The sequence below is a fragment of the Pezoporus occidentalis genome, unplaced genomic scaffold (genome assembly GCF_034315485.1).
Source record: "Pezoporus occidentalis ecotype Australia unplaced genomic scaffold, CSIRO_AGI_Poc_V1 ctg26, whole genome shotgun sequence".
Taxonomy (NCBI): Eukaryota; Metazoa; Chordata; class Aves; order Psittaciformes; family Psittacidae; genus Pezoporus; species Pezoporus occidentalis.
In genome coordinates this window covers 3066175-3093688 of record NW_026914502.1, presented here as the reverse complement: position 1 = coordinate 3093688, position 27514 = coordinate 3066175, and the positions used below count along the sequence as shown (strand labels likewise).

The 27514-nt window shown below is 43.4% G+C and overlaps 2 protein-coding genes across 6 annotated transcripts in view; both read right to left on the bottom strand.

Moving 5' to 3' along the window:
- Window positions 1-6417: 6417 nt before the first annotated feature.
- On the bottom strand, window positions 6418-14331 carry CUNH3orf38 (chromosome unknown C3orf38 homolog). The gene is made up of 3 exons (XM_062623992.1): window positions 14101-14331; window positions 12257-12477; window positions 6418-8600 (listed from the first exon to the last, which is right to left on the bottom strand). The coding sequence occupies exons 1-3, from the start codon at window positions 14288-14290 to the stop codon at window positions 8025-8027; spliced, it is 987 nt and encodes a 328-aa protein (XP_062479976.1). The 5' UTR covers window positions 14291-14331; the 3' UTR covers window positions 6418-8024.
- A 9090-nt stretch (window positions 14332-23421) lies between these two features.
- Window positions 23422-27514, bottom strand: part of ZNF654 (zinc finger protein 654) — a 38024-nt gene continuing 33931 nt past the window's right edge. For all 5 annotated transcript variants that reach the window (XM_062623987.1, XM_062623991.1, XM_062623988.1 and 2 more), the window contains one exon: window positions 23422-27297. In XM_062623987.1, the coding sequence (XP_062479971.1) occupies window positions 27290-27297 (8 nt within the window). In that variant the 3' untranslated portion in view covers window positions 23422-27289. The remainder of the gene's footprint in view (window positions 27298-27514) is intronic.

Sequence of the window (27514 nt, the reverse complement as noted above, 5' to 3'; positions counted from 1 at the left end):
TTCTTTCTGCAGGAGGAACCAGTCCATTACAATCAAGCTGCAGGACACTTTTGCTTAGCAACTTTGCACACATGGAGCCATACACCCAAGGAACGTGTTTTAGGATAACCAGACACTCTTAGCTCTGCCCAGGGCTGTTGGAGGACAGGGTCGGTGGTCTTCTCAAAGGAGCTGCAGAGCGTCTCCTGTGGCAGGGAACCACCAAAAGGGATCATCTACAAAGCAATTCCTCCCTGTGGAGCCTTCGATTACTTGGAGCCCACTGTCATAGTTAGCAAGGTCAGCTGGCTGCCAGTTTGTCAGCTATTGCTTGCGCGCATCCAACTTCCTTTTGGCTTGAATCAAAGCCCTCTGTGATGTACGTAGAAGTATTAGGGAAAACATGGTGTTCGCGCTTGTGGTTGGCTTGTTTCCCTGATGCCAAAGCCTTTAGCAGTGTTTTAATTAGAACGCTTTAACAGAGTATTTTTATAACCTCATCAGTTTTACTGTCACCACTCGGTGCACCAGTGACACTGCTTATGCATACAGGTCCTTGTTTACCAGGCAGCTGTAACCAGGTGGCATGCTGGGCCGAAGCAAGTGATGCCTTGTCAGCCTTCTCACTGATGCTGCAGCACTCACAAGCCAGGCGCTCTGACTATAAAACCTAATAGATTCATAAAATCATCCCAGTTTGGGCCAATAATATAGGTCAACTAGCACTGAAATTCAGCTCACCCAGGGAAGAATTTGCTCCTCTGTTCCTCTGAAAACTCTCATCTTCACTATTAACCCTTCACTGACATCCAAGCAAATTGCCTATTATTCTCCCGTCCCTGGCAGAATCCTTTCCCTTTATGTCTAGGGAAAGCCATTGTTGGAAGAGAGCTGGAAAGATACTTTTATGACTATTATAGTAGCTGCAAAGTCATACACACCATGGCAGCACTTGTATCTATCAGTTTCTGCTGCAGGCTCAGCAGCACCAACACAGGTTTTAATGTAGAAATTGGTCTGCAGAACCCACGGCACCTCAGTTCAGCCGCACTTCAGAGTGGCAGCTGCCAGGAGCTGGCAATACCCTACAAGACACAGGAGACCCACAGAAGGAGATTTTGGGGACACAGCTGGAGACATGTGTGGAAGGAGGTGCTTCTGTGCCAAAGGGAGCACAGCTGAGTGACCCCGACTGGGGAAGCAACAACCCCGAGGGACCACAGCCAGGCCACACTAGCGTAGAGACATCCCTGAGGGACCATGGCTGACTGGATGCCCATGCCACGGCAGGGACCCTGAGGGACTGAGGGTAACATTTCAAAAGCGAAAGGAAGGGGAGACCAGGAAGGTGTTTGACTGAAGGTGACCCTAGGAAGGGAAAGCAACAGGGTTTTCCTAAGTGGTTGTTTTCATTTGTGCTCTTTCTTCTCAACCCTCAAATCAGCAATTAAAGGTTAAATTCAGCCATGTACACATTCCTCAAGTCAAGACTGTTTTGACCATGACACTTCATCCCAAGTCAAGTTCGCCCTTACCTTAGGAGGCTTCCATCTTATTTTACCCTATTGTACACGAATCTTTCACAGAGATGCAAATCTAACACACACAAAGCACTAAGCAGTAACATCCGGCATCAACAAGGCAGGTAATTCAAGTCTTTCAACATCACATTCCTTTACATTGCCTTAGCAGTCAGCGGCTAGGATGCAATAGGTAAATTCAGTCCTTATAACCCCTCTAGCTGAGGCATAAAAGGTGGATTTCATTTCAGTCTTTGCCAAAACTATAGCTAAAGAGGATGCTTACACCACTATCACCCTCTGAAACAGGCTGGTAGAAAGGGCTCATAGGTTGGTCACTGTCAGTCCATCCCAGATGCAATAATGCATGCCACAGATTAAATTGAAAGCTGAATGGTAAATTGAATATATTTAAATCCTTTCAGTGCCATAACAACTATTTCTAATAGTTGTAATTTGTGATTTCAGATAAAAATGGCTATTCTTCTGAGCATTTCAGATGCACACGAGGCAGGAACTAATCGAAGACAAAGTGGTTTTCTGTCATAAAACTCCATAATGAAACCACCAGAGTTAAATCCTAAAGTTCAACTCCATACATCAGGCTAATCTCCAGAATGAGATTTTCTCACCACTAATCTTGTTAGAGGTAGGGCGCTGTGCAAACATACCTAAACCCATGATTACTGAAGAGATATGAATAGGATCAATTTATTGCAATAACAAATGCAAACTTTGAGGAGAATTCATTAATGCTCAAAATCCAGCCATGCAATAAATAACACTAATGAACTGAGGAAAAGGAATAGATGAACGGGTACTGGCATGATGTCTTCTGCATATTGCTGGTAAAGGGGAACTGACAATTACTCCATTTGAAATGGAAATCTAGTAGGGAATGCTAGAAAGCGAGGGAAAGACTTGTTAGAAATGCACACATTTAAAACTGTATGATGATGAAAACTGCTTGAATTTAGCCCAAAGGAGGCTATAATACCATTTTCAACACCCTTAAGCTGTGTTTACATTAGCAAACAGTGCTGTGCAACAGGAGCATGAAACAGCTGTTGCCGAGTCGCTGCCAGCATGCAAACTGTACATATGTTGTGGGGGTTACTGCCAGCTAGCTCCAGGCTGGTCCTGGGGACTGCCTGCCATGCACTGTGCCTTAGGGACAGGGCTGGAGGATCCCTCTAGTTCGGTTTTGTCAGGAGGGAACTCAGAATGCATACTCTAAGGCTGCCCTGTAATGGGAAGCAGGACATGCTGGTTGTGTGTGTGGCAGCAAACATGACATCTGCTTCAAAACCAGCCTGACTTGCACTAAAATGCACAGTGGAAGCCCTCAGAACACCACAGCTGGTTCACTCTAGGACAAAACCAGCTAGATACAGCAGAAATCTAATTGCAACACTCATTACCTAGAAGATCCAATGACAATGAGGGGTATCTAAAATAGCCTTTTCGGTACAATGAGCTGTGATACCTGTCAAAACAGAACGTAATAATGGTTTTCCAGATGCTTGGGAGCTTCTGCAGTTTGCCAACAGGAAAAATCAAGCTATTTTGGAACGATGACTGTTCAAATAGCGCACTAGGAGTTAGCTGGGCTGCTTCAGTTGATATTTGCATACCTGTATGTTCACTGCTCCTTGATTGCACTGAAGGGAATTCCTGGTCCCTCAGCTGTGATACAAAGAGCATTCATTTCATGCTGGGATCTGTGCTGGCCACAGGACGTGCTTCTTCACAGGAGATGAAAGTTTGTATGTTACAAGAGAAGACATGGTCACACCATATTATTTGTGAGGAGTAGTTTGAGAGAAAGGAAGAAGCTAGAAATGCCAACATACAGAAGACAGCTGTCATAAACAGGCCAAGTACCTGTTGCATTTTTACTACAGGAGCTACTCCCACCACCACCACCTCACTTGTTTGCGTAGCTGAGAGGATGCAGAGTACCTAGGTCTCCTCAACCAAGTCACAACACATCCAAAGACTGAAAACGCCTGTCCAGAGAGCTGAGATACTGTGACCATCTGCATATGAGAGGCAAAGAAAACAAATGACAGAACTATAGAAGATACATTAAAAGGAACAATACAGAGACTGAAAACTGAACTAAGCAGAAAGAAGCATCTCCTCACTGTTTTCTACCTGCCACCTGTGAGTTTTACTCTGTTCTCCAATTCTTACAGTGCAGGAGGTGGACAGTTGCTATGCCCTGCTGCCACCTCTCCTGGTGTAGGAGCCCTTGTCTCTTCACTTATTCCTTGACTGAAAGCTGTTCCTGCCCATTACTAGGAACAGTAACTATGCTTTTTCTTCTTTTGAGGTTCTTAGACACAGTCATCAGGCTTGTGGCAGACTTTGGCAGCTCTGTAGGGAGAAGATGAGCCTCCCTCTTGTTTTGTTAAATCACAGTCAAGTGATTAAAAATCACTGTTTCCTTTCTACCCACAACCTCATAGGAAAATGCTGGCCAGGCACCAACACTTCACCTAGATGAGAAGATCTGGCTTTTATCAGTTTTAAAATGAGTGGTTTAAGGTGGCACGTACACCACGATGTTATTCCCCCTTGCAAGTGCACTCTTAGAATGCAGAGCAAAGATGGGCGTGCACGAATTACATGTCCCTTGCAGGCATTGCCAGGAAGCCACCTTATTACCATAATGTTTCCCTCTACAACCCTAAAACAACAGGCTTCCTGAATATCACAGCTTGAAATCACCGATGGGCTGAAATCTTTAACACATCCTTCGGATCCTTGTTAAGGGCTGAGGAATTGCCTTCAAGCCTTCCTTCTGATCAAGCCAAGGGAGCCACTGGCGGTGTCGGGACGTTTGGTAGCCAGCAAGGAAAGGGATAAAGCAGGCACTTCCAACCCTGTCTCCAGAGCGAGCCTCGAGTGCTTGCGCCTGCATCAGCGCAATGATGAAATCAAGCGCACAACTCCAGGCAAGCAATGATTCTGCCACCAGGTGTCACCAAGAGGCTATAACGCCTGCTGAGACTGAAGCAAGCCTCTGGCTCTCCTGCAGGCAGGGCAGGGATGGATGCAGCACGGTTATCATCACCCCATCGCTCACACGAAGTCGTTCCTTTCTACTACTACGAGCTGAAAATGAGCTTAAAAAGGAGGATTCCTTGCAATCGACTGGCATCACTGCGCGTTCCAGGTTTACTTACGTGGCATGCAGGCTAATTAACCTTTACAGTGAGAAGCTTAACATCAGTCACAAACAGAAACTCAGAATCTCCGATTAAGGCTTTTGTCTTGAGGATAAGGATATTAAGGATATTAAGGATGTTTGTCTTGAGCCTTGATTAAATATTGATAGAGGAAAACTGGTGAAAACTGTTTTATAATTGTTTTATTTTTTTCATCTACTAAATGCAACTCCAATGGCCAAAGGTAAACCAAGTGGAATTTATCTCAACTCTGAGCAGTAACATCTAGAGGGAGTGATGAAATCACTTCTATAAAGATTACAAGTTTTCTCTGGCTGCACTCCATTTAAACAAGTCCTAACTATTCCCTTAAAGCCAAGGCTAAGCTAAAAGTACCGTCTCAAATCTACCCTGCAGTTGGTGTTTTCCTATTCTTCAACTAAACAAATCCTGAATGTGACAATGATTTGAAAGCCATTCAATTTTGAATCCTGAACTCCCAACTAAGGATACCTACTATAAACAATAATCAGAACACCAGAAAGAATATCTGTGATATCCTTTGGAGCATTATTGTAGCTACAACCTCATAACTCTCACTTGGCACAAACCAAACACGCTTCTACATACACAAAATGTCAAGGAGCAGAAGCACCGCCGCTTCTCTGCCTCCCCTGCAATCTGACTGTAAAGAGGTCAATGGGTGCTCACTGGTGGGGCAGCAGCTTTCAAAACCCACTTCTGCCTTCTTGAGAGGTGGAGAGCCTGAACAACCATTATAGAACTGGAATCCTTTTATCCAAGTGGAAATAAAATGCATTTAGAAGGGATGAGTATGTTTGTGAAGGAGGCAATGCAGACCTGTGAGAAAAAGGGGAAGATGTATCACAGGATAAAGAGTCATACCAGATAACAACTGCAAAACCACAGTTCCTCAGCATCAGCTGGCTGTCAGCACCGAGCAAAGATTCAGGTGGTGAGAGCCTGAAGAGCAGACAGTGAACTGTTTCCTGCATTTTGCAGCAGCAGCCTGGGATAACTGCTGCTCATGAGCAGCCATCAACCACCAATACCAGCTGCTCTTTGGTAACTACAATTTAAAGTAACCCATAAGCACACATCAAAATTAGCTGCTATGAAAATCAGTTACCATTCAGCACCGAATGAGCACAAACCACGTACACAGATTCTTAACAGCCTGATCAATGATGCAAGAGCAGCAACTGCACCAACAGGTCGTCATACAGCTCCTACTCCACAATGAATAGGGACTTACACAGAGCTCTCACTGCTGTGACAATGCAATATTTTCTTGCATATTTTGTGTAGAAGAACTGAAGGAGTAAGAACAAGTCCATGAGGTACCAGCCAGGTGATTTACCACAATGCCCCCTGTACTCAGCATTTTGAAGTTATCAAGCGTAAGCATCTGAAATGTAAGAATTAACAAGGACTGCTATTTGATCACTTGCTTCATCTCACAGAAACTCAAGTTATCACCAAAAACCAACCCCAATTCTCATCTCTGTCCCTTAAGCTAGCTCTTTTGTGGCCAGCTCCCCAGGAGAGCTGCTCAGCCTGAAGGGTTTCTGACAGTCAGCTAGGTTTCACTGGATCAGCCCCCATTCTCCCCTTTTCAGCTATCACAAGCAGTAATGTTGACACAAGGAAGCAAGACGTGCCTGCACAGAGGAAGGGGAGCATCGCCACCACATCAGCTTAAAGCAGGGATGAATACTACACCCTTAGTCATGTTCTTATTTAACACCCTGACTAGAGCAATAGCTATGCTGCCAGTTACAAAGTACAGTTCTGCCAAAGTATTCAGTTGAATTACAGACTGTCATACTCAGCTGTTGAAAAGGTACCCACTTAGGCCTTTAGGCAGGGTTTTATCCTCACCTGAAGAGGAAAGCAATTCTCAACATAGGAGGAAACTGCTTCTTCCACATTTTAACTTTGGGTTGATTTTTCTTTAATATACATCAGGAACTGAAGAAGCCACAACTCCAGCTGTTGATTGGGAAAGAACATCCCAACATGGCATTTGAACTTCGGCTTAGAAAAGAAACAATTTTAGATATTCTTAAAGAGAAGCCACGATCCAGACTGATCAAAACCATCAGTTTTGTGCATATCTCAATCTTCCTGTTTCCCTGCACCCACCCGTACTTTTACCACCTGTCCTCTTTGATAAACATGGGAACAGTTTGTTTGGTTTTGATACGTTGCAGGGAATGCTTCCACTCTCACAACTTGTACTGCTGAAGCTATGAAACCGAACTCAAAGACAATTCAAGCAAGCCGTGGAACAAGAAGTTTCATCTCGTTTTATCTCTCACCCCTTATAAATAAAAAAGTAAAAAATGAAAGTTCTACAATGGCAACACTTTCAGTTATTAACTAGTAATTGGATTATTGATATGGCCTGTCACTGTAACGGCCCAGTGTTAACAAACTGACCTCTAGTCAATGTAAGAAAGCTTCTCTGAGCAAATAAATTCTTATTTTGAGAAAATATATTAAAAAAAAAAAATCACAGCTATTGTATTAAAATCTCTGTTGGAAACATATACAAAATAATTATCAACACATTTGGTTCATACAGTGCTGCTTTAAATCATGAAATCAATTACTTCATCCAAGGAAATCAGTGCTAGAAATGGATGCAAGGACAACCCTCTCAAGTCTGCTCGGGGTCAGACAGAATAACAGAGTTGGTCTGTATTCATTACAAAGTTGGAGCCATAAGGTAAAATGAAAGGAAGCTATGAATGCACAGAAAAAAACAAGCAACTTTCCTTGCAGTATCCCATTAAGTTACTTCTGGTTTTCTGTGACAGAACCACATTTAGAACACAAATGGCAGCAATCTCCATTCATACTATTTTATCTGTTCTCAACAAAAACCTCCTAAAGGGCACATGGATTCCTTGGGACTCAGATGTCCATTTAGACACCCCCCAATTCCAATTTCAAAAAGCCAGACACAATGACTTCTTGTTACAATTCAGGTACGAGTTTTAACTGGAGACCTGAAAAGAAGCAACCTAAAGCTTGTGAACCCCAAGTCATCCCGCTCATTACATAGTGCTGCCAACCCCTATTTAAATGTAACTATGTTTTGTAATCAAGAATAATCAAACTCTGTTCCTAACTACAGTACAACATTTAAAGTAACACTCTGCAGTATTTGTTAGCTCGTGGAAAGGTGCCCAAAAGCATCACCTGCATACATACTTCAGACTGTATCTCTGTTTGTCATCCAGCAATCTGGACTCAAAAAAGAGACAGCATCACATGGCTGTAACCACTCCTCCCTCGCCCAGTCACCCAGCTGAGGGAAAACTGCTCACAATTTCCCAGGTTCAAACACAAGTAGTTCTTTCCCATCATACAACTCTTGCAGCTGGTTTGACTCGTACTTTATGGAGGGATTTTCAATTTGCATCCCAGGCTCCAGAGCATTCTGTCCAACTATTTTAAGACTCATAACTTTTATTTTCCAGGTATTCTGCCTAATGGGACAGCTAATGAGTCCAAAAACTTGTTCAAAGATACCCAAACACGAGTTGCCTCTATGCACTGTGCCAGCCACTGCCACCAGCACTAACCCGTGCGGAGACATGGCACATTTCAGTCCGCTGGCATGCAAATTCGGGTTGAACAGAAGATATTCTTCTTTAACCAAGGAGAGCAGACGAAGGCTCACCATTTCCGCACCAACATATTCTTCCATGTTTTTTTCTAATGTGTTATAAGAGAACTTCATTTTGGCATCATCCCAAAAATGCTGGGGTCCCCACGCTTCTTCAGATTTTACTCCCAAGGGATGTTGAGAATTCAGGAGTTCAAAGAACCACTGACAGAATTCTTCTCCTAGATTACGAATATCATCTTGCAGTGACTTTTGGCTGTCTTCACGACTCTGCAATCAAGCATATGTTTTTTTCTTAGAACTGTTCAGCTTTAACACGGGAGATTACTACTTAGAGCAGAAAAATCACATAAATACTTGTTTTTACATTCTAAGACTTCAAGAGTTCTGAGACAGAGCGCCTGAAGAGAAACAACAAAGCAAAACCTTACTTCTAAGATCATAACTATCTTGTCTAGACAATCAGGGCACGTGTTTTGATTTATAGTTAGCATAGTCCCTCGCTTTGTCTTGGTCTACAATTCACCAACACAGGGGAAAATCCTGCTTCTACTGTAAAAAGGCAGAGGAAGGATTTCTGAACAACTTGTGTGACACCAGGATTCTCACACTGAGAGACAAAATTGCTGCTGAGTAGAAAGTGCCTGGGTTAGTAACTTTTCACTGGCCTTTATGTTTCCAAAGGAAGGTTACAGAAAAACAAGAAGGAGAAAGACCCAGCCTGAAAGGCTAATCTCACATTAAGGCATGTCTACTAAAACATGCTTATAAATAAGTCATTATGTCGTCATATTTTTCCTGTTCCATCTTGCTTTAAATAACTTCTTGGTACATTTTAGTTTGGTAAATTCTATTGGTTTTGGCACCTTCATATAGCTGATAAATAAAATAGTACTGATTGGGAAGTCCCCTTTTGAATATGCACATCCAAATACCTGAAGCTGATCTAGTACTTCCGATTTCTGGGGGTATTTTACCTATGTCAGTGGAACACACTAACAAAATGCATGATTAATCCAGAAAGGACTGAAAGTCAAAAAATTAATTGATTCTAGAATTTTTTCTCCATCAGATTATGTGCACGAATTTAACCTTGTTTGGCAGCAAGACTGCCAAAAATCATCTAAAAGATGCTCGGTCACATTCACGAGTGTGTTTGTAGTCTTGACCATATTTCTAATAGGAAAAGAGCCCAAACAGAAGCAGATCCTAACTTATATTTGCTTCTCCAAAACAGACAGAAGTCATGGGGTATCTCAGTTATTCTTCTAATTGTACAACTGATCACTTGTTGGACAGACTGAGACAATATGACACTGGGATAGAAGGGCTGTGGGATTTTCACACAGCAGCAAAGGCTAACTCTGGGAATAAATGCACCTCCATTCAGCCTGTCAGCAAATCCATCCTTCAAGACTGTCATAAAACCCTTTGTTCAACACTGAATCCGTTGAGAAAGTATTTTTAAGTAGTGAGACGAGGTAAACTTCCTAGCAGATGGCCAAACCTTCAAAGAGTAATTTGAAAAAGCTCAAAGATTCTTGTCTTGTACAGAAGCCTTAGAGAAAGATGGGCCAGTGGAAAAATAAGCATGACTCCTCAAAACATACCTCCCACTAGTTCCCCATAGGTCACGGACAAGCCACTTGTGACCTTTTTTCCCTTGTTTTACACAAAATCACACACGCACACTCCTAATAAATATCTAAGACGCTGGGGGATAATAAATACTTCAGAATAATATTTAACAGTGAGTTGCTGAGACAGACAACAGAGTGGTGGGTTTAAAGTTTTGAAGCCAAATTCACAGTAAGTGGTAAAAGCAAGCATCAGTGCACAATTGATCATGCAGTTAAAAACTTACCAGAAGAGGCTGACAAGCCACTTCGAGTGTTGTATCACTAGATATGCACTCCAATAAAGTACACAGTCATTTTTTGGACACTATTACAGGACAAGCTGTAATAATCCCTAAAACTATTCCCTGCAGTTAAATTCTTGGTGTGTCTATAACTAGGTGTAAAAGAATACCAAAAGTTAAGCACAAATAGTTAGGAAACAAAACGGCTTAGCAATTAAGATTTAAAACAGGTTTTTAAGTTGATTATAAAAGCATCTGGTTTGGAGGCCACTTCTTTCTAAAGGAAGCATCACTGCAAAAGCAAGGCAAAAACTGGATGCTCAAGTAACAGTCCTGTGAGCCTATGTGATGTGTACATATGTAGTTTGTTTGCCCTCTGCTTTCTCCTACAACAGCTAAGACTCTTAGAAGAGTCTTAAGAAAAATAACCCAAACTTTCCAATGTAAAGACACAGCACTTGAGGTGACGTGGTTTTTTGAACAAGAACTAAATGTATGGTTACTTTGTCGGGTTTCTCAGTATTTGCAACTTGACAGCAAGACTATTAGAAGTAAATCAAATTTCAAATTTGCTAACACTGAAGTCTAGGAAGCATTGCAATAAATATGCTTAAAGTAAGAATGAAATAAGTATGGAAAGTTGGAGACTTTTATATGGAAATGCTGTATTTGTTTCACAATAGACTGTAACTCCTTTCCAATTCAGTTACACAGGTTCACGATACCTATTTCTTCAAAATGGTGAGGGCCACAAGAATTAAGAGGAAGAAAAGGCAAAGAAAGAGGTTTGTGATAAATAAACCAGCTGAATTTCTCATTCTCTGTGAATGTGTTTTAAGTATTTTGGAGAATTTACTTACCTTCAATCATAAAACTATGCTACTGCATAACAGCAATAGTAATACAGTAATACTTGGGAAGTGCTCTTGCAAGAACAGCATTTTATTTCCAAAGCATGCAAACAAAAACTTGTTTTGAAAACAATTCTCAGCTACATCGTAATTCTCAACAGGTAATCGCAGAGAGAAAGCTCATTGGAGTAGGTTATCAACAGCTACAGAGCTCTAACAGTCCAGCTGGTGGGGCTGTTGCCCATTAGGTAGCTGAAGTGTAACACCTGAAAGGTGGTTATTTAGAACTACATGGTGAAGATCCAAGGCAAATAAAACATTGGAAGTTAATTACACCACAAGGATTTGCTAAATATCATCATTTTGAACTTCCAAACAACTTATAGTTGCCAAAAAAGATAACAGTTGCACCGTATTAAGTGCTTCTAATATCAAGGGAAAAAAAATCACATGGACCTGGCAGTGCTACAAACTGTACATTTCAAAGACATAAAAATTTGCTAAAATCCATTCTGCACTCTAACTACATGAGGTAAGAAGGAAAACAGCTCGCAGACAGTGCTACTTTGACTGCACTGTCTCTAGGAGTAGATCAAGGCCACCTACAAAAAGCCAGTTTTTTCCCCATTCCCTTCCAGCCCTGCAACATTTTAGTCCATAGTTTGTCAGATGTTTTTGCCCTGTGATCTATCATCAACATCTCTTTGCTCTGCTCTGGGAAGTGCCCTACCAATGGTAATGCTAGAGCCTGGCATAGTTGGAGGATGACTGGAAACCCTGGATCTATACAAAAGTTTAAGATGATCAACCCCGTTACAATAATGATAAGGGGCTATGCAGGCTTCTGTATCTTCAGCACTGTTTGCAGTTGTCCTTGAATCCACAGAATTATTTGTGAATACCCTATATTTCAGCTTACAGTACAACTTAAAGAGCATAGAAAAACCCCCACACATTAGAATTAAAAGGCACTAATATATTTTGCAAGACAGAGCTGAAGACTCTGCAAGCGATCCCTTGGCACAGACACCATTAAATAATGTAACTAAAACAAGAAAACAACCAAAATCAAACAAACTAAGAGTAAAGAGATTCAGCACCTTCCTAAAGCCAGGTGAAGAGCCACATTTTGGACATACATTAGAACATTGACACCGGTTATGCTGCAAAAGCATTGAGAAGCATCCTCAGGTCTTTCAGAAAGCAGCACTCACCTCTGCTTGTGTTTTTCTCTCCCCTGATGCTGAGGCATGCGTTGTTAACTGCCCGCTCCAGTACTGCTTTACGCGGTCGATGAGGACATGTTTCTCACAGGAAGGAGACACTGCAATTCCTTGTGTTGCCAGGTACTTAAAGATTATTTCTCGATAGACTTTTTTGCGTTTCAAGAGTTCTTCTACGCTTTGGCTGTAAAGCACAACGGCACGAATGGCTTCTGCAAGAAAAGAAATCCAAGTTAGCTGCGGCTTCTCTCGCAGTTAAAACACAACTCCTGTCCCCCTCCAAACCCAGCACAAGACAAGCCTAAAGGAAATGCAGATTGAAAAAGTCTGTTTGCAACCTGAAATCTGACCTAACGATATTAGACACAGCCAATACCCAAAGAATTGGGAACATGCTTGACAAACGGCGCTGTTTTTACTGCAGGCTTTGCTACCTCATAATCCCTGCTGCCAGCATCGATGACTGCTTGGAATTGATTATGTATTATTTGAGCTTGATGAAAAGGATGCAACCTTTTCTTCCAAATGGAATTACTAATATTCTCCAAGCATTTTCAAGCTGTTTGGAAACCACAAGTGCTTCCAGAAGGATAAAGATTCTTGCATACAATGCATTCCACCTGTAGCTCCCCAAGATAGACCTAGCCTTAACCTCAGAATAAGTTAACACCATCGTTTAGGGCTTTCTGCTGTTTGTCACCATACAACACCTCCACTCATCAAATGCTAGGCTTGGTTTCACCCTCCATTTGAAAAGCTCCAGGATATTTCAAAAGAGACCACCTGCCTGTCTTCTTGGAAGCAAGATTACACAGAGAAAGAAGAACCAGACAAATCTTTTATGGGTCTTCTGGCTATGGACTGAGTATCTTAATTTCTACATCAAATGGGCAGTTCACATGATCTGGTCACCGAACACATTGTTATGTTGAAGATTAAGCTTCAAATAAGCTTATGACGAATAAACTTCCTCGGCAAGTAATCACGTTTCCTGCAAACAGAAAATGGACAGAAAGGCAGGCAGAGTGGTAACTAAAGTAACCTCTGATTCCTTGTATGCTGAACAAGAGGTCTAGTGCCAGAAGGCTGGAGCTTTTCAAACACCACACAGTAATTTGGGAAAGTGAGGCTCCATTTAGGTTGCTGAAGACTGATGGAAATGGAACTAAACCTGGTTTATTTCAGGGATAAAAACGACAGGTATAAAGCTTGTATGGCCAATCTTGGAGGTCTGGGCTGTGCCAGATGAAACACAGCCAAGGGTTTTGGAGGGGTCTATTTCAGGGCAGCACACTGAGACACCTCAGCTAACTTACAAAAGCTTTACAAAACAAATCTCAACACCTACAAAGCGATGGGTGAGTGGTCATACCTGAAAGTGCTCCGTTCTACACCAACACAACCTCAATATTAGGTTGGTGCTTCACCCTTTCAAACGCCATTAACGCCAACAGCAAGAAGGCAACGGGGTTTTCAACGCGTTTTTGAACGGCAGTGGGGCATGGCTGGGGCACAGCAGTGCTCGAAGCTCACCCAAGGGGCAGGGAAGAGGATGCCCAAGAGGCAAAACCAAGTGCTTGAGAGCGGAAAGCCCGCTACAAGCACCAGCAGCCGCCAGCCCCTCAGCCACAACAACCTCCCAGCAGCCGAATGCGCACCGGCCGCTGCAGGCAAAGGCTCCCGACCGCTACAACCCAACCAAACGCAGCTGAGCGTCTTCCCCGTAGCTCCGCACGGCGACGGGGCGGAGAGAACCCCGGTCCCCGGCCAGCACAGGCGCTGTGGCGGCTGGTCCGGGAAGGCCGCGGCAGGAGGCACTGCCGGGCCGCGCGCACCTTGCCGGCTCTCCGGGTGCACCAGGCGGTTGGTGACGGTGTCGGTCAGCGCCAGCAGCTCCTCGGTGTCCAGCAGCTCCAGGAGCTGGCGGCACCCGGCCTGCTCCCGCTCGCTCAGCCCCAGCGACGCCATCGCCAGGCCCGGCCAGGCCCAGCCCAGCGGAACCGGGAAGCGGCGGCACCGCCGCATCCCCACGTAAAGCCCTAGCAACGGCAGCTTCCTGTGCCCCCCGGGACGCAACGGCTGGAAACAGCGGCTGGCGCTGAGGTTCCGCCCCGGGAGCTGGCGTGGAGGGAGACCTCTACCGGGGTGCGTACCCCGGTCCTGGGCAGCCCCATAGCCGTCAGCAGAGAGCAAGGGCCAGGCTTGGGTAGCCCGCAGGTGGAGGAAAGCCACAGGGAAGGCCAATAGTACCGTGGGGTGCATGGGGAGGAGTGCGACCCCGGTGATCTTCCCCCCGGGTACTGATCGTGGTGAGGCCACAGCTGGAGCGCTGTGTGCAGGTCTGGGCTCCCCAGTGCAAGGGGAGCTACTGGACGGGGTCCAGCGGATGGTCAGGGTCTGGAGCGTCTCTCCTATGGGGAGAGATTGGTGGAGCTGGGCCGGTTTAGTCTGGAGAAGAGGAGATTGAGAGGGGATCTTGTCAATGCACATAAATATCTCAAAGGAGGGTGCCAGCAGGATGGTGCCAGGCTCCTTTCAGCGCTGCCCAGTGCCAGGGCAGGGAGCAATGGCCATGCATTAACCCACCAAAGGTTTCATCTCAACATGAGGAAGAACTTCTTTATGGTGAGGGTGGCAGAGCCCTGGCACAGGCTGCCCAGGGGGGGTTGTGGAGTCTCCCCCTCTGGAGACCTTCAAACCTGCTTGGATGTGTTCGTGTGGCCCTGCCAAGCCAACCTGTCCTGCCACAAGGCACTGGGCCCCAGGCCTGTGGGGACCACTAATCCTGCTCGCCCTCAAGCAAGCAAAGAAGGCTGCAAAGGAGAACGGAAAGTGAATGCCCCGCATGTGTTTAATGATGACTTTGTCATTGATGCAGAACCCACACATCCAGGCTGCTTGGAGACGGAGGCTTTCCACAAACAAGGCTCCTGGTGGGATCCAGCTGTGTGCAGCAGCCACCGTCAGACGCTTGGGAATGGCTCGGTGCTCCTGCTTAGGTCCATGCAGATGCTGCTGGTGGAAACGACCTTTGGAAGTCTACTGGAAAGCCTCAAGCTGTGGTAATGCCTAAAGTAGTCACTTCAGCTGCACTGGTGGATCTTTGGATAGCCGAGATGCAGACCTTAAGGTTCTGAGTTAGTCTTCCACTTGTAATGCAGTGTATAAAGGACTGTCATGGTGTAACCCCAGCTGGCAACTATGGCCATTCAGCCACTTGCTCACTCCCACCACCTTGGATGGGATGAAAAGACTCAGAAGAAGGTAAAACCCACAGACTAACCGTTTAATAAGTAAAATATAGCAATAATAGAAATAATAATATTGATAATAATAGGGAACGGCAAAAAAAAGGAGAAAAAAATAATTGAGAAAACCCAAGGGATGAACAATACAATTGCTCAGTGCCTGCTGACCGATGCCCATCCCCTCTCTGAGCAACAAAACAGGAGCTCCCAGCCAACTCCCCCCCAGTTTCTATACTGGGCATGATGTGCTGTGGTATGGAATATCCCTTAGGCTCGTTTGGGTCAGGTGTCCTCTCTCTGCTTCCTCCTGGCTTCTTGTGCCCCTCCTCACTTGCAGAGCATGGGAAACTGAAACGTCCTTGATCAGGGTAAGTGCTACTGAGCAACAGCTAAACCATCGGTGTGTTATCAGCGTTGTTCTCACACTAAAACCAAAACACAGCCCTGCACCAGCTACTGGGAAGAAAATGAACTCTAGCCCTGTCGAGACCAGGACAAGCTGCTGAACACCCTGGGAACTAACACCAAGCAAGCTACGTGTGTCTGCAAGAGTGGGAAATACGACAGCACAGCACCTGCCCGAGGGAATGAAGTTCTACAAGCCAAAGCTGCTTTTCTACAGCAGGCAAGGCTTGAGCCACTCAGCAGTGTTTTCTCTGTGACAGGTGGAATAACCAGCGATGATCACTTTATGGGTAGGGGAGAGAAAAATAAAAGGAGGGGAATAACAGAAAAAGTTTTAAAAAAATAAAATTATAGAATTATAGAATGGTTTGGGTTGAAAGGACCTTAAAGCTCATCCAGTTCCAACCCCCCCCCCCTCACCTTTCCCTAGCCCATCCAACCTGGCCTTGAACACTGCCAGGGATGGGGCAGCCACAGCTTCTTTGTGCAACCTGTTCCAGTGCCTCCCCACCCTCACAGTAAAGAACTTCCTAATACCTAATCTAAATAGATAGAATTATAGATAAGGTATATGGTATTAAAGTATCTGGCATGACTAGAACTAGTGATCACAGAAAAAAATGTTTCAAAGAGAGAAGCCCTAGTTGAACTAAGAACCATAAGCCATGTGAGGGCTGGTGCTGAGAAAAATACAGGTGCCACTAGTGCTTAACCTTGCTGTGGCAGCAAAAGCAGACACTCATCAAACCCATGCTATAATACAGGTAGCATAAGGAGGCCACCTTTTGGTGCTAAAGCTGCCTGTGGTTTCAAAAATAGGAAGACCTAGATGCTTCAAGGACATGCAGGCTGTCAAAGACAGGAGTTAAAATTACTGGTGATGCTTTTGCACAAACAGCTGAAGACTTCTTTATGGTAGGCTCTGTGCAGATCTGTAATAACAAATGCCTGCCCTCAAGATCTTGTAAACCTAAGATAGAACATGTACATGAGCAGAGAACACATTCCTACCCCCTCCTACTATGCATACGTTTGAGATGATTGTTTCCTCTTTAAGACCTAAAACACTGTCCATGCAGATCTTCCAGGCTTGTCCAACACGCATTCAGCTAGAACAATAGCTATACTCTTGAGCTATAGCAATGAATTCAACATGTACCAGAAACAGCTGAAACTATTTTGCCCATGAATTTTAAGTCCAACTTTAAGATAAAAAAATCAGTCCTAAAGCATCTGGAAAGATTCAACACAATAATGCTTGCTGTCTGCTGTGCCAGATTTCCCCTCATGTCTATATTGATGTAATACTCTTTATGCAGTTAGAGCAACATAAAACAGCTTCTATTGACAAGAGCAGCCTCGTGTATAAAACAAGTGGCCTTGCCATAGAGCTGTTACACATTAAGACCAGTTACTTGCACACTCTTCAAAGACCTCCCACCGCTATATGCAGTGCAGTGTTCTGCATATCTGTATCAGAGTACAAAGCCAAACTGGTTCATCGCAAATGGAACTACCTGCAAGCCACCAAGTTAATTTTGCTGCTGTAATCCTGACTTTAAAATTAATCCTTACAAGCTTAAAGTTAGGAAATGCTTCTGAGAAGAACAGATGACCTCTCCTTCGTTTTGCTTATGTTTCAATAAGCTTGCTTAGATTTGCTGCCTTCAGGGGTATAATATCTAACTGAATACTCTAAAATTCAAGGGGAAACAAATCAAGTGCCATTTAAAACATCCGATTATTTTGAGATGCTTACTGTGGTTTTCATTACTTTATTTTCAGGGGGGAAAAGGGAAGCAGGTTGCCTTGGAATGGTCACATTCCCACTAATCCTGAGAGGAGAAAAGCGCATTGGCAAGGTTTTGGTAGTGGAGGAGCTACAGGGGTGACTTCTATGAGAAGTTGCCAGAAGCTTCCCCTGTGCCCAACAGAGCCAACTCCAGCCAGCTGGATGGTAGCACCTCTGGAATAACATATTGAAGAAGGGAAAAAAGTTATTTGTTATATATGTTATATGTTCTTTATATATCTATTTTACAGGAGCATAGATATATTCTATATAACAGGAGTTACATATTTTACAGGAGCAATTGCAGCCGGAAGGGAGTTTGAATATGTGAGAGAAACAGCTCTGCAGACACCAGTGAAGGAAGAGGCGAGGAGATGCCCCAGGCACTAGGGCAGAGATTCCCCTGCAGCCCATGTTGGTCCATGGAGGAGCAGATCTTCACCTGCAGCCTATGGAGGACCCCACGCCAGAGCAGGAGGATGCCTGAAGGAGGCTGTGGCCCCGTGGGAAGCAAGTGCTCAAGCAGGCTCCTTGGCAGGACCTGTGAACCCATGGAGAGAGGAGCCTAAGTCTGGAGTAGGTTTGCTGGCAGGACTGGTGACCCCACAGGGCACCCACATTGGAGCAGTAGGTTCCATGGGACCCATGCTGGAGCAGTTTGTGAAGAACTGTAGACTGTGGGAGGGATTCACATTGGAGAAGTCCATGGAGGACTGTGTTCTGTGGAAGGGGTCCATGCTGGAGCAGGGGAGTATGAGGAGTCCCCCCTTAAGGAAGAAGGAGCAGCAGAGACAATGGTGATCAACTGACTGAAACCCCCATTTCCCATCCCCCTGTGCCTCTGGAGAGGGGGGGGAGGACGCAGAGAAATCAGGAGCAAAATTAAGCTCAAGAAGAAAGGAGGGATTAGGGGGAAGTGTCTTCAGATTTAGTTTTATTTCTCATTACCCTGCTCTGATTTAATAAATGAATTTCATCAAGTCACATCTGGTTTGCCTGTGACAGTAATTGGTGAGTGATCTCTCCCTGTCCTTATATCAACACCTGACCCTGTTGTTGTATTTTCTTTCTCCTGTCCAGCTGAGGAAGAGTGGTGATAGAGCAGTTTTGGTGGCATCAAGCTAGGATGAACCCACCACAAGTGCAATGTCGTCACTGACATTGGAGAGGCTCTTTAATATTCAGAATGGATCTCTCCCTTCCTCCTCCTTCCTTATCTTAAACCAAGGCCAGCCCCTTTAGTATGATTATGCTGATACCTTGTACTTCCTCTTTGGAGGTGGTGAGGGGAAAAGGGGAGAAAATCTGGGAAGTAGTTCTTTTGTCTTTCCCACAACTCAGAATTCCCAGTAGAGTTTTAACTCAAACTTTAGACTAACTTTGATAATGGACCAGGAATGTTAAGCTAGGATTCCTAAAGGGGAAGAAACAGCCTATATAAACAAAAGGTGAGTAGCACTCTTGTAAGATTAAATTGCTGTCATAATTCAGGGAGTCTCTACAAGAGATACTCTCCCTCTCCATTTAGTATTTTATTTACTACATCAGATATGATAGAATCATAGAATGGTTTGGGTTGGAAGGGACCTTAAAGCTCATCCAGTTCCAATCACAACCACAGGCAGGGACACCTTCCACTAGAGCAGGTTGCTCCAAGCCCAGTCCAACCGGGCCTTGAACACTGCCAGGGATGGGGCATCCAGAGCTTCTCTGGGCACCCTGTGCCAGCCTCTCAGCACCCTCACAGGGAAGAATTCCTTTCTGTCATCTCATCTAAATCTCCTGCCAGCTTAAAGCCATTCCCCCTTGTCCTGTCACTACACCTTCTTATAAAAAAGCTTCTCCCCACATTTTTTGTAGGCCCCCTTTAGATACCGGAAGGCTGCTATAAGATGTCACCAGAGCCTTGTCTTCTCCAGCCCGAACAAGCCCAGCTCTCTCAGCCTGCCTTCTCAGGAGAGGTGCTCCAGCCCCCTCATCATCTTCATGGCCCTCCTCTGGACTCACTCAAGCAGGTCTATGTCCCTCTTGTATTGGGAGCCCCAGAGTTGAACACAGTACTCCAGGTGGGATCTCGTAAGAACAGAGAGAATCCTCTCTTTTGACCTGGTCATGCTCCTTTTGATGCAGCCCAGGATACGGTTGCTTTCTGGGCTGTGAGCGCACACTGAAGCCAGCTCATGTTCAGTTTCTCATTGACCAACACCCCCAAGTCCTTCTCCACAGGGCTGCTCTGAATCTCTTCTCTGCCCAACCTGTAGCTGTGCCTGGGACTGCTCCGACCCAGGTGTAGGACCTTGCACTTGGCATGGTTAAACCTCATGAGGTTGGCATCAGCCCACCTCACAAGCGTGTTGAGGTCCCTCTGGCTGGCATTCCTTCCCTCCAGGGTATCAACCGAACCACACAGCTTGGTGTCATCAGCAAACTTGCTGAGGGAGCACTCAATCCCACTGTCCATGTTACTGATAAAGATGCTGGTCCTAATAGCGACCCCTGAAGAATGTCTCTCTGGCACTGGTCTCCACTTGGGTATCGAGCTGTTGACCACACCTCTGAGCGTTACCATCCTCCAACTTCCTATGCAGCGGGTGGTCCATCCATCAGCCCAGGTCTCTCCAGTTCAGGGGCACCGATGTCATGCAGGACAGTGTGAAACGCCTTCTACAAATCCAGGTAGGAGATGTCTGTTGCTATTCCCTTATCCACCAGTGCTGTCACCCTGTTGTAGAAGGCCACCAAATTTATCAGGCATGATTTGCACTTAATGAAGCCATGCTGGCTGTCACCAATCACTCCCTTATTTTCCACGTGGTTTTCCAGTTTCCATATCCCTGAAACATCAACTTTACCACAAGCACAATGCCGAAGTCAGGCACTGAAACAGGAAGGACCGGATTTAATGATACTGATACTTAGGAATACAGCTTCAGGCAGTGCTGGCTGCTGCTCCAAGTCACACAGGCGCCGCTCTGAGACCAACACAAGACAGCACAAATACATCCAAGGCTCTTTGGATTGGCAGGAACTGAACTGAAACACTAGTTGCAGGCTTGCCTTTTTTAACCCCTTCCCTTGAAAGCTAAGCAAAATAAATGGGAAATTACTGACTACAGAGCAAGAAAAGACAGGTATAAAATTTAGTGTCATCTGTAGTTCTTTTATGGGGGCACAGTCATAAACTATAATAAGGATATTTACATAACATACTTAAATGACACTGACCACTCACATTAACTCATTTTACCACTGCCACCCTACACTACATTTTCCAGTAAGTTAGCCTGCAATAATGCTGATAATGCTGATAGATGACATGTATGGCATGAAAGAATTGATTCTAAAAATGGACAACAGTAGCTAGTTACAGTAGGAAGCACATTCAGTTGAACTGTACCTCCTGTTCAATTACATTCCATAACCTTAAACTCGTATTTTATACCTCTGAAAAGCCATCATCGGTAATTATTTCTTGCATAACTCTACAGATCAGAAAAGTCTGGTTCCCAATATGACCTTTTCAACATATGAAATTCGGGTAAGTACAAAGGTATCTGCATACTCAACAACCACAAAACTGGCATCTCTTTTAACTTACATGGACTATTCCAAGCACCTCGCTGAGCTCTTTGGTCTATCGAGGTGTTTCTAATTGTTAGGTGCTTCATTCATCCAGGAACCTTAACCTCCCCTTGGGTTCAAAGCTCAGTGTTCAGTACAATGCAGCTGGGTAACACTGGACACCTAACTTCCCCTGTCCTCTTGTCCAGCCACGCTAACCCATTGCCAAGCGGACCACTGAGAAACAGGGATGCTGGGGAGGGACTCTTCATTAGGGACTGTAGTGACAGGACAAGGGTAACGGGTTAAAACTTAAACAGGGGAAGTTTAGATTGGATATAAGGAGGAAGCTCTTTACTGTGAGAGTGGTGAGGCACTGGAATGGGTTGCCCAGGGAAGCTGTGAATGCCCCATCCCTGGCAGTGTTCAAGGCCAGGCTGGACAGAGAAACTTACTTCTGGCATGGCAACGTTTCAGGCAAAGGAATTAAAACAATATCCAGGGCACAGAAGTTTACATTTGGTTAATGTCTTTTGCAATGGATTTATCAAATGGCTTGTACATACACTGCCGTTTTGATAACCATTTTGCCTGCAACATGCATATACCGTAGTACCAGGGATCTGAGAACTCTTACCCTTATGGCCAAACTGAACTTGCTTCAGCAAGGGCCTTGTCAAAAATCACACAAAGGTAAGCTTGAAGTTACACCAACACCAAAAATCACCATTCAAATTTGGGCAGAAAACAGTTTAAAAACTGCTGTCAAAGAACACCACGGATTTAGAGACTGTGAGTAATAAAAACTAAATAATCCAGCATTTTTGATAACAGTATTGAACCTTCGGAAGCCAACTAAAAAGCAACTGCACTGTCTTTATCTCTGGACTACAAGCATTCAATCAAGGGGACTAAACAAAGCAACAGAAAGCAACTGTATCACACCAGAGATTACTATCTCTAGTAGCAGCAGCATCAGAAACAAACATTAAGCTCATCAAGTGCAAAAACTGAGGCTTAGCTCTATGTACTAGTGCCAGCACATCTTCCTTAGAGATTTAGGCCAGTATTTGGTACTTGTAACGCAGAACCACTGAGGAACTTTGAACTCTTTTATGATGGAGGAAGAAGACAAACTAGAAACAGCGGTACTTTAAAACTGCTGCATCCAGACTCATCTACAGCCCTAAATTGGGCTTTTGGGCCCTTCACACAACAGTTTAGGAGTGGCTAAGAGCCATGCGTTTTGAAGCCATTGCTCCCAGGGGTAAACACCATACAAGTCATTAAAAGGGACATGGCTCTGCTGATTTCTTCAAACAGCACATAGATTTCCTTGCAAGCGTTACTCCTTTCAACCCCTACTACCTCCACCAGCCTTATGCTCCTCTCCATATGCATGTTAGAGAACACTGGATGCCCACTTTCTCACTAGGTCTATCTTCGCAGGCCTGTCCTGCTCCGAGATCCCAGGTGAGCAGATTTCCATCTCCCACTGTGTTCCGGCTGATTCCCTTTATTGGAGGAGCGCATCATCCAAACGGTAACTCTGTGCTTGTAAACCAGAGGTAAATGCACTAACGACAAAGTCTGTCCCAATGTATGTGACTACTTAATTCATCTTAAGTGGCCAGTGTTTTGAAGATGCTCAGAGGCAGACTTGAGGGCTGGAGTGCACGGTGTCTAAGGTTTAGATCCGATGGAAGCTTTTATCCGCAGGGGTGTTCTTCATGCGTCTCAGACTGAAGACTGAAAGAGCTATTCCTCTCCCTCATGCACAGGAAAGCTTCTCTCTTCAGCACTTATGTGTAATACTATGCCTTTTTGAGGACTTCTTGAACTAAGAGGGTCCCAAATTTATGAGAGCAAGTAGTTTATTAGCTAGAGGAAACAAAAAGGGAGGCAAGGCAGGGAGAGCGAGACAGGAAATCAAAGAGTTCTGGTTCAATTTCCTTGGCAATCCTGGGTATTCTTGATCCACTGCACTAGATTTAGTCTATTCAAATCCAAATACCCACACCTGGTCACCGGGAACATCAACATGTGGCAGCTTGCCACAGATGCTGCGCAGCAATCGTATACCAAACATAACACAGTAGCTGAACACTGCAGCAGTATTTTCAGAGTGATTCCCCAAAAGACAAAATCCATTTCTATCAACAACAAAGACAATGTTTTATTGAACAAATCTATGTACAGTACAAAAAAGTCTCTCAAATGAAACACTACTGTTGATTTATTGCAGTTTGATGGCTCAGTTTTAATTTGTACTCTTATATAAAATGCAAAGTAAAATAATTTAACATTCAACAAGGAAGCACAAATTTCCTTTCTTGCTGAACCTGTAACAGCGTTTACAAATTAAGAGTCCCAAAAATGCATACATTGCATTTAATCAGAAAGGTGTTATACAGTACCAAATAAATTAAGAAAATAGTAACACTACCACCCCCTTTCAGTCTTTGTGTCCATAGCACTGGTGTTAAAACAGTAAAAGAAATGAGTACAGCTGAACCTTCCAGGTGATATTAAAATCACAAAGTTTAATGTTATAAATTATCCAAACTATACAATTTATAGAGTTTTAATGAATATGGCTAAATAACCAAAGTACCAGTGACCTTTCCCCACAGATATGACCACTTTCAAGCTATTTTCAGGACTTCTGTTTCGTTGTGAAAGGTGCCTATCAAGCGGCAGCTCTTGGAAAATCAGAACTTACACGACCTTTACATTGAATTGTGATCGGGTTAGAGTAGACAGTCTTAAAAGGAAAGTCTAAATCCAAGTTACAGCCACCTGGAGGAATGTTATCAGAATACAGTTATCAGCAATGAAATGCACAGACTTGGATCCAACAAAGCTCCTGAGCTCATGTGTAACTTGAGGCAGCTTTAAGAGATCTGCATGCTTACGTTACACATGTACTTCTGTATTTATTGAATCGCAGTGACATCCTGAAGAAGTATTTCCAATGCTTAATGCCTGCGTAAAACAAACCCTTTCCATTTTAGATCTGGAACCTTTTTCAGCTCTAGAAGTTTCAGGCTTAATGTAGGGTAATACTCAACATACTAAAGAACTGTTAAAAACATGTAGAGTTATCACCCACACAAGTATCTCTTCACTCATAATCAAAGTTGCTTAATACTGCAACTATCTGAGAATACCAACAGGTATCAGAGAGTAGTTTGTATGAAATGCAATGTCTTTTGAAGTAAAAGATCATTACTTAAAACAAAAACGTTACCACCCACTTGCTACTTGAAGTCAATTCAGTGTATTTCTGACAGGTGTTAGGTGATGCTGATGCCCACCTATGGAAGAGTTCAGTTTTCCAGTTCTCCAAAGCGTACATACTGAACATATAGCATAAACAAATGGTGGTGTCCAAGAAAAGCATCTTTGAACAAAAATTAGTTTAATGCAGGTACAAAAAATTATGGTCACAGTTTATGCATGTACATAGATGCATGTATCTACACACTTAAAGAAAATACAAGTCTCAAATCATGGTTTTAAAGCATCTTCAAACACATGGAGCTCCAGGAAAAGGCAAAAAAGCACCAAAGATTAAAGGTACATTGAAAAGACTTTATACAAACATGTTTGTAATATCTATTCTCTGCGTTTTCAGATTCTTCAAACTGTAATACTTTAAAATTAACCTTTTGTTTCCCATTTCAAATATATTTAAGCAAATTTAACTAAATTAACAATGTTATGCAAAGAAAGGGGACCCTGGGAACATTCAATATAACTGCATCCTTAAAAATTAATTGGAAGCAAAAAAAAAAGTGAAAGTGCATTTGACTGATAAGGTCCCCATTAATTTTAAGTTTTAAAAACTTTTAATGTATTTATACATGTAAATATATAGAGTGTGCGTATATACGTATATATAATGAATGATGCATTTAAGTCAGGTTTTTTGCAACTGCAAAAATAATTCTTTGGTGCCTCAAATGTCACACAAATCTCAAAGTGGGCCAGTCATCAGTATTAATGTAATGCACACATACCTGTGATCATAATTTTATAACCTTGTATGTTAATCCAACTCAAAAGTTAAGGCAAGAATGTTCTACCATTCAGAAGAATATTCGTTTGAATTTGCATTCTTTTTACCTCCCAGGAGGGGAAAAGGAAGCAGAATTAATGCAAATATGTTTAATTTCACAGAGGATTATTAGCAGAGGCATTACTGAACTATTAAGTTCCAGAACTACTTAACAGCCTATTTTACAATGAAACTCTTAGGTTCGCAAGTGTGAGCCGTTGCTACAATGAACAGATCTTTTATGTACCTCTTGATTTTTTGCTCATTAGATTTCACATATCTGTTGATTTAAGCAAGTTGATCATACAAGCGTGGTGATGAACTATTTGGTAAGCAAACTAGCTGAGCAGGAATAGTTGGTTTTGGCTGTCCTACGTTGCTGTGATGACTCTGCCAGTACACACCAGGTTTTACCACTACGCTTTCCGTGTCTATGGTCACATTAATTTTTGCAGTCACCCGCAGAGAACAGGATCCCAAATGAAACCTTTCCAGGTGGCAAGACAGGGTAAGATAAATTAAATCAACACAGTAATTAGACAACATGCGCGTTTGCCACACCTCTGGTTGGGGTGGAAAGACCAACAACTACAACAGCACCTTTTTGGTTTCCAAATGTCCTGTTTTCAGTGTTATAGAGCTGAATGAGTCAAATTTCCTGTCTTCACATTCTGATTGGTTCTATGAACAGTGAATTTGGGATAAAGTGCTTAACAGTTAAGCCTAACTCCTTCACTTTCTTCTGGGAAAGGCTATCTTTTCAAGAGATGCTATTAGATAGGGTCATAACATGTCTTAAGGTTGAGTCAGTATGTGTTTTCTCCCTTCCTCTAGACAGTAAATAATTAGTTACAGTACTGAGTTGCAATCTACCACCATTAAGCAGTACCACATGTGAAACAGGCTCTTCCTGATCTTTTCCAACTGGACATGTGCTCTGCTTTTGCCTGCCCTTTCCCCACCTCCCTTTTTAAAACAGGAAGCCATCTCTTTTTGGTCATACAGACAGCTGAAGAACCTCCATATTTGCATGAAGTTTAACTCTGCTCTGTAATGCAAGCTTAACCCCCTTCGCAGTCTGTATTTGTTTCAATCTTCTGTTGACATCCACACAATCTGTGCATGTACTGCTTGTATTAAGTCTTCCTGCACCTACAACAGATGTTTTACAGGACACTTAACACACACCTTTACCATAGCCTCGCAAAGGGTTTCTCTTGCAGGCATCTCATTTCCTCTGTGCACAACTTTCACGTTTAGTATCACATTAATTGACTTTTCCTTGCACACTCTGTACTTCAAGATTTTGGCTATTTGAGCATTCCATCCATCTTAGATTCCTTTCTACATTCCTCTTTTTGGATTCTGAGTATAAGTTTGTTAAATAAGCTCCGTACTTTGGAGCAGATAATGGAATCACACACTCAAACTTTGAAAAGAGAATGCATAGTTCTTCTACACATTTCTTATCCATAGTATACTAATGTAACACTTTCTTGAATGATTCCTTCCCAGTTCTGTGGATGGGTACCCTTGAACCACACATTTTCCAACTAAAGCAGCTTTTGGAATCGGCTGCTTTTATTTCCATAAGGCAATTAACACCTCTGCTTTCTCTGCCTGCTCAACTGTATGCCTTATTTTCCTTAAACCTTCATGCTAGAAAGACTGTGCCACTAAGCTTCAATCACGCATTTGGAATGAATGTGGCTTTTCGGATAACTGGTACTTTGGGGATTTTGTAGCAACCTTTCTGGACTAAAGACCTGCAGCAGAGCTCCTATTATTCCTCTGTGAGTTTTGTTTAGAAAATGTGCTTTGTCTTTATCAAGGTCATATTTTTCTTCAGTAATTTGAGACTGCTTTATGATTAAGGCCAACTGGGAAACGAACTGATGCTTCTCCATGTAGTGTTTTCTTACACCACTCCTCTTGATGCATTTTCCCACAACATCGAATCAGGCACCTGTAAGAAAAAAACAGTGCATTGGGATGAAAATGAAGATTAACCCATGTAAATCATTCCTTCATCTAGAACACTGCTGATGTTCTTCAACATGTTTAGCTTCAAGCTTGCAAGGAAAGACAGGCTGAATTAGCCCATAGATGATCTTAAGGTCCTTTCCAACCCTAACGATTCTATGATTCTATGATTCTGTTTTACAAGAAGCCTTTTCCATTAG